The sequence below is a fragment of the Gopherus evgoodei genome, chromosome 3, assembly GCF_007399415.2.
Source record: "Gopherus evgoodei ecotype Sinaloan lineage chromosome 3, rGopEvg1_v1.p, whole genome shotgun sequence".
Classification (NCBI taxonomy): Eukaryota; Metazoa; Chordata; order Testudines; family Testudinidae; genus Gopherus; species Gopherus evgoodei.
Genome location: NC_044324.1, coordinates 119,721,735 through 119,729,201, shown reverse-complemented (window position 1 = coordinate 119,729,201; position 7,467 = coordinate 119,721,735). Strand labels below are relative to the sequence as shown.

General features: G+C 46.4%; 1 protein-coding gene across 1 annotated transcript; it reads left to right on the top strand.

The window, feature by feature from the left end:
• The first annotated feature begins 5,747 nt into the window (after positions 1-5,747).
• On the top strand, positions 5,748-6,802 carry SF3B5 (splicing factor 3b subunit 5). Its single transcript, XM_030556498.1, has one exon. It carries the CDS (start codon positions 6,012-6,014, stop codon positions 6,270-6,272), a length of 261 nt encoding a protein of 86 aa, XP_030412358.1. The 5' UTR covers positions 5,748-6,011; the 3' UTR covers positions 6,273-6,802.
• Positions 6,803-7,467: the final 665 nt, after the last annotated feature.

Below are 7,467 nucleotides of genomic sequence, written 5' to 3'. Positions count from 1 at the left end.
AAGTGTGGCCACTCTGCAGCGCTGGCCCTATACAGCTGTACTAATACAGCTGTAACAACCAGCGCTGCAAAATTTTAGATGTAGACATGGCCTTAGTGTCCACTCTTCCTATCACTGTTCTGACCCTTCCTGCAGGCTCCTACCACAGCTGGCTGCTGCAGCCTGGTGAATCTTTCTCCAGATGGGATCTAGTACTTGAAAGTGAAAAAGCCTTCCAGCCTGCCAGACCTATTAGCACAACACTGAAACTGTTAAAGAGCCATTCAAGTTGTAATGAAGCCATTTAACAGGCATTTGCCAACCCCCAGGTATATACTGACAATTTCTGAATTTATTGACAAAAACATTTCTGAATAAATATTACAGTAATGCACAACATGTTAGTCAACAAGACCTTAGTTTAAAATTTGCTTTAAAATATCTCAGTGTGTTGCTGAAGATTATAAAAATCACATCTCTAAAAAATCCTTGCATAGATTTTTATATGCACAATCTGAGTATTCATCTTTAGTGTTAAATGCTTGGATTTTCAGACATATAGTTTTTTAAATAAATCCTTAAAAAGACCACCGTTATCTAAAATACGCATGTGAGCCAGGGCTGCCATAGGGCTTAGGGGCACCAGTTTAATAATACTGCATAGGGCCCCATAAATCCTGAGCATGGCCCTGTCAGGGCCTTTATCCCCCTCTATGCCATCAGATACATGCCACATGTTATAGAAAAACTACTTTAAAAATGCTTCAGAGAGTTTTGATAAGGGGAGGTGTGTACATCCAACAGTACATGCTGCAGAGGAAAAATAAACATTGAAATAACCTCTCTACAAATTTCCTTTAAAAAGCTCAAAATTTTTAAATCTAGTATTTCAGGCCCTTCCAGGGTCATAAGCTCGGAATCACTCCATTCTCGCTAGCTGGGATGCATTGCTAAATATCAAACCTTAAACATGTCACAGGCCCAGTTCTGGATAGTGCTTGCCCTGGGCTTCAGGACAATGTAATATTTTGGGAGGGGATGCTAGATTTAGACAAAAGAGAAAACATTTTAGTTGCAGGTTGATTAAAAAAGCCAAACACATACTCGAAGCATATGCTTTGAAGTGGTAGGACATGGTATTTTATTGCTTTTATGCCTTTTTTAAAATCATTTTCTTACTATGCACAGCTTTGGCTAGGATCCATTGATACAATCCAGTTCTAAGAATTTTTTTTTAACATCATTAAATCACAGATTCAAAACAATAAATAAAGCAAAATTTCTAGGAAATAATTTAATTTTTTTTTTTACCATGGCTTCCTTGTTTTATGCTAAGATATATCATGAGCAATTCACTTATTGGAAAGGAATCAAGATTTGGATAGCAAGGATGAGAAATGGGGAGAGAGGGAAGGAGAGGTCTAGTTTGCGGAAAGAGCTTTACACAGGATTGTTCAGCAGAGAAGAAAAGAGATCTTCCAGCTGATACTGGACCAATTTATGCACACTCTGCGGTTACATGAGCTGTAAGTCATCACAGTACTTGGCCAATTATGTGCATATAAAAAGGTATGTACAACGTATATGACACCATGGGACATCTTGGGGGAAAAAACCTCACAGAATTAACAAGAGATAGGTTTTATTAGCCTACCATGACAGAGGTGATAGGATCTGTGCAAGTAATTGTCCAAGAATCCTGTTATTCAGGAGCCAGAGAGGCCTGCTATAAGGAAAATGAATAATCTTTTCCTATGCAATGTATTTTCCATCCAGGAATGAGAATTCTTTCCAACCCTAGCCCCACATTATTCTCACATACTTCCGTTCTTTTCAGCCTGGTCTCTGGAGAAATCTCAAGGAATTTATTGTCAGGGAGATCTCTGTGATACTGTATCAGCAGGACAACAAACCAACATAGTAAGGGATGCTGTGATTTCTAGTAAGTGTCATAAAATTAGCAAAGTGCATTTTGAAATGTTTCCAGGTGCATGCCAAATATAACAATGCCCTTCTTTCTGGGTTGATTTGTCCCTATGATCGAACTGTAGGGTCAAACATAGCATCTGTGGGCTCTCCTGTTACATGCAGGACCAATGGGAGGCTTAAAAGCTCAGGTAAACCTTGAAGTAGAAAATCACAGTGTCCTTCTCCATTACCTAGCTGTCTCACATAAGAACAGTCCCACTGACTTTGCAGCAGCAACCCATACTGATTATTATCAAAAACAATGAGGAGCACTTGTGGCACCTTAGAGACTAAGCACTTGTGGCACCTTAGAGACTAACGAATTTATTTGGGCATAAGCTTTCGTGGGCTCAAACCCACTTCATCAGATGCATGGAGTGGAAAATACAGTAGGCAGATATATATACACAGTATATGAAAAGATGGGAGTTGCCTTACCAAGTGGGTGGTCAGTTCTAACGAGACAATTCAATTAAAGTGAAAGTGCGCAATTATCAACAGGAGGAAAAATCACTTTTGTAGTGGTAATCAGGATGGCCCATTTCAAACAGTTGACAAGAAGGTGTGAGTAACAGTAGGGGGAAATAAGCATGGGGAAAATTAGTTTTTAGTTTTTGTAGTGACCCATCCACTCCCAGTCTTTATTCAGGTCTAATTTGATAGCGTCCAGTTTGCAATTTAATTCCACTTTTGCAGCTTCTCACTGGAGTCTGGTTTTGAAGTTTTTTTGTTGAAGAATTGCCGCTTTTAAGTCTGTTATTGAGTGTCCAGGGACGCTGAAGTGTTCTCCAACTGCTTTTTGAATGTTACAGTATAATTCTTGATGTCTGATTTGTGTCCATTTATTCTTTTGCGTAGAGACTATACGGTTTGGCCAATGTACATGGCAGAGGGACACTGCTGGCACATGATGGCATATATCACAATGGTAGATGTGCAGGTGAGCAAGCCCCTGGTGGTGTGGCTGATGTGGTTAGCTCCTATGATGGATTCCCTTGCACAGATATGTGGACAGAGTTGACAATGGGGGTTGTTGCAGGGAGTTTCCTGGGTTAGTGTTTTTGTTGTGTGGTGTGTAGTTACTGGTGGGTATTTGTTTCAGGTTGGGGGGCTGTCTGTAAGTGAGGACTGGCCTGTCTCCCAAGGTCTGTGAGAGTGAGGGATCGTCCTTCAGGATAGGTTGTAAATCTTTGATGATGTGGTGGAGAGGTTTTAGTTGGGGCTGACGGTGACAGCTAGTGGCATTATGTTACTTTCTTTGTTGGGTCTGTCCTGTAGTAGGTGACTTCTGGGTACCCTTCTGGCTCTCTCAGTCTGTTTCTTCACTTCATCAGGTGGGTATTGTAGTTTTAAGAACACTTGAAAGAGATCCTGTAGGTGTTTGTCTCTGAGGGACTGGAGCAAATGTGGTTGTATCTTAGAGGTTGGCCTTAGACAATGGATCATGTGATGTGGTCTGGATAAAAGCAGGAGGCATGCAGGTAAGTGTAGTGGTCAGTAGGTTTCCAGTATAGAGTGGTTATGTGACCATCGCTTTTTTGCACTGTAGTGTCCATAAAGTGGATCTCTTGTGTGGACTGGTCCAGGTTGAGGTTGATGGTGGGGTGGAAATTGTTGAAATCATGGTGGAATTCCTCAAGGACCTCTTTCCCATGGGTACAGATGATGAAGATGTCATCAATGTAGCGCAGAGTAGGGGCATTATGGGATGAGAGCTGAGGAAGCATTGTTCTAAGTCAGCCATAAAAATGTTGGCATAATGTGGGGCCATGTGGGTACCCATAACAGTGCCAGTGACTTGAAGGTATACATTGTCCCTGAATCTGAAATAGTTGTGGATGAGGACAAAGTCATAAAGTTCAGTCACCAGGTATGTTGTGACATTAATGGGGATACTGTTCCTGACAGTTTGTACTACATCTTTGTCGAATATTGGTGTAGAGGGCTTCTACACCCATAGTGGCTAGGATGGTGTTTTCTGGAAGACCACCAATGGATTGTAATTTCCTCAGAAAGTCAGTGTTGTCTCAAAGATAGCCGGGAGTGCTGGTAGGGTAGAGCCTGAGAAGAGAGTCTGCACAGCCAGACTATTATTGTATTCAAGTACAGGACAACTCTGACATCCAATGGCCAGTTCGAGTCACTGCAAGTGTAGATTTCGTCTGGTTATTGCATCTCCTAACAACTTGGAATGATACAACTTTTACTCCTTATGAATCTCAGCAAATAATAAACAATTTCCAAGTGTTTTTATTGTTTACATCAACATATTTTTGCAAGTAAAAACACTAGTAACTTCAGAGAATCCAAGTATGGAGAAACTGTAAATCCTTAATTATCATCATAAATCTTGTATACAATCATTTACTGAAGCTTTAATTACTTTAATTGAAAATTCTAAAAGTGAGCCAACTGACAGTTACTAGTATAGGCCAATACCTTTAATACATTATTACTGTGAAATATATGCCTGAAGATTGTCAGTAATTCAGGATTTCATATACCCAAACTAGTAAGTCAAAACCAAAGCTCTCCTTGACCTCCATGGGTGTAAGCTCAAGCATCAAGTAGTTCCGTGAAGTGAAGATGTGGATTTGATAATGCAGGTATTACATAATTCACCTATCTGAGAATCAGATAAGCACCGTATTATAAAACCAAGCTAAAGACTATCTGGGGAATTGCATAGGATAGGCTGGTTCCACAACCACGGGTTCTCTGCCATCCCACCAAAAAAAAACAAACAAAAAACCCACCTATTTTTATCAGGCAAACTATTTAAACATAGTTGTGTAATGAGTGTGGTTTTGCTCCCACAGTGCCTTAAAGCTAGTGTTCTAGGGCACAGCCTATTCCAGCTCTTGAGGTTACCTTTAGATAAGCAGAATCTCATTCCTGCTTTATAAATAAGCACCCCAGGAAGTCTCACATTGAAGAGCCAGAACTGTACCGAAAACAGCCAGGCTGTGGTGCAGCTGGAGGGAAGTAAAGCCTCTTTTCTAAAGTGTTTTGTTTTCTAACCATTTCCTCTGTTCAGAGGCACGTCTCCAGTCTGGGCTAGTAACCCCGAGACGTGAGTGAAAGGAGCAAACACGTGCACAGCAGCAGACCGATCCACTCCTAAAGCCATCCGGAAAAACATCCCCCTCTGGGTTCACCTCTGTCCCTAGGACTAGTCCTCGCTCCGCCAGCAGCGCCGCTCCCGCTGCAGGGACCCTACTCAGCTCTCCCCGGCCAGGGTGCAGGGCTCGGACAAGCAGCGAAGGCTCAGGCTGGGGCTCAAGACGGAGCCGCACTGAGCAGAGCCAGAGCGGGAACGTTGCCCGGGGGCTGCTGAGGCGCTGCCCAGTGCCCCGCGGGTTGCCCCGCTGCACTGTCTGCACTTGGCTGTGGGGAACCCGTCTGACCGGCCAATGGGGGCTGGGCCGAACAGTTAAACCCGTTACAGACACGCCCCAGCCTCGGGGCTGCCCAAGAGCGCGGTGAGGGGGCGAGTGGCCGGTCCCAGGCTGGGCGTTTCCGTGGCACACGGGGCGGGCGGCGCTCCCCTCACCTCCGTGCCCGGGGCTCAGAGAGCGCTGCACGAGGCTCCCCGAGAGCGCGGAGTTGGGGAGGGGCAGCGCGCGTGGCATCCAGTGGCCATTTGTGAAAAGAAAGACACAGCTCGGGCCCGTCCACGGAACCAACCCTCTGCCCCCGCGCTCCCCCCCCCCGGAACTACAGCTCCCAGCATGCAGTTGGGGACGCGCTAGTCCAGTCAGCGCATACACCGTCCAGAGGCGGGTGCATTTACCTCGTTCCTCAGCCGGGCGCGATCCCGTCATGCCTTTGGGCGACGCGCACCACAGTTCCGTTTTTCTCCTCACAGTTTTGTGGCGGACGGTAAAACTGCTCCGGTGACTCATCGACGCGGTATTGCTCGAGGGGCGGAAGGGCTAGATGCGGGAACATTTCGCGTTTCCTCCCAAACGTCACTTCCGGCCGCCATTTTGTGGCTGAGCCGGGTGAAGTCTGGAAGTGGTTGGGGCTCGGTGGTTTCGAGTCAGGTCTCCCCTGCTGTCGCCATGACGGATCGTTACACCATCCACAGCCAGCTGGAGCACCTGCAGTCTAAGTACATCGGCACGGGCCACGCGGACACCACCAAGTGGGAGTGGCTGGTGAACCAGCACCGCGACTCGTACTGCTCCTACATGGGCCACTTCGACCTGCTCAACTACTTCGCCATCGCCGAGAACGAGAGCAAGGCGCGCGTGCGCTTCAACCTCATGGAGAAGATGCTGCAGCCCTGCGGCCCGCCCGCCGACAAGCCCGAGGAGTCCTAGCCCCGCCCCGCCCTCCGCCTGCCAGGGGACCCCTGCCCGAGGGCCAGCCAAAAACGTTTGGACCGGGCCCGATTTCCTCAGAACTCGCCCGACCTCAGGGGAGCGAAGCCGGGATGGACTCGGGGCGGGAGCGGCTCTTGGGAGGAGTGAGACGAAGTTGCCTCGCCGCCGCCGGGGGTGGGAGCTTGGGCTGGCCGCGCTGGACCTTGTTACCTCCTCCCCGCTGTCGATCACGACCTAGCCCGGCAGACGCATTGATCCGTCGCCCTGCCTCCAGCCGTGCCCTGTGAGGGACCCGGGACCCCCACTTCCCGATATGGGGCCTAACTACGAGGAAAGCACGTGTCGTCGGGCTCAGCCACTGTGTGGCCCGCTGCTCCTGAGAGGACTTGACCTGGGCTGGAGGGACTTAGCCGTTAGGCCTTTCCTGTGGGGTAGCACTGTTTGCTGTCCTACGCCATCCTTTGTTTAGCTGTACCGGTTTGGTTTTTTTAAATATGTGAAATAAAAATGCTTTGAATGCTTTCAGATGTTGCTCTTGGTGAACTGCCCTTGGGGTAACTAAAGGCTTGGTAGGAAAACCAGGGACCAGTCAAGTATCAGAGGAGTAGTGGTGTTAGTCTGTAGCCACAAAAACAGCAGAGGAGACCTGTGGCACCTTAAAGGCCAACTGATTTATGGGGCATAAACTTTCATGGGTAAAAAATGCACTTCTTCAGATGCATGGAGTGAGAACTACTGATGCAGGCATTATTACATTGACCAATAATGCCTGCATCTGTACTTCTCACTCCATGCATCTGAAGAACTACAGATGTAGGCATTATTACATTGACCAATAATGCCTGCATCTGTAGTTCTCACTCCATGCATCTGAAGAACTACAGATGTAGGCATTATTACATTGACCAATAATGCCTGCATCTGTAGTTTTCACTCCATGCATCTGAAGAAATGCATTTTTTACCCATGAAAGTTTATGCCCCATAAATCAGTTAGTCTTTAAGGTGCCACTGGACTCCTGGTTTCTGTGTAACTATAGTATTGTGTGTTTGCAGAGTTTTTGGGTGCATTTGTTTCTGAAGCATGAATTGTGGCTTCCATAACTGCAGCTATTTCCCCATCCTGCATTCCATGCATTTGCTTACCAAAATTCAAACAACCTGTAGATTTTTATGGTGCTCCCAGGGATTAA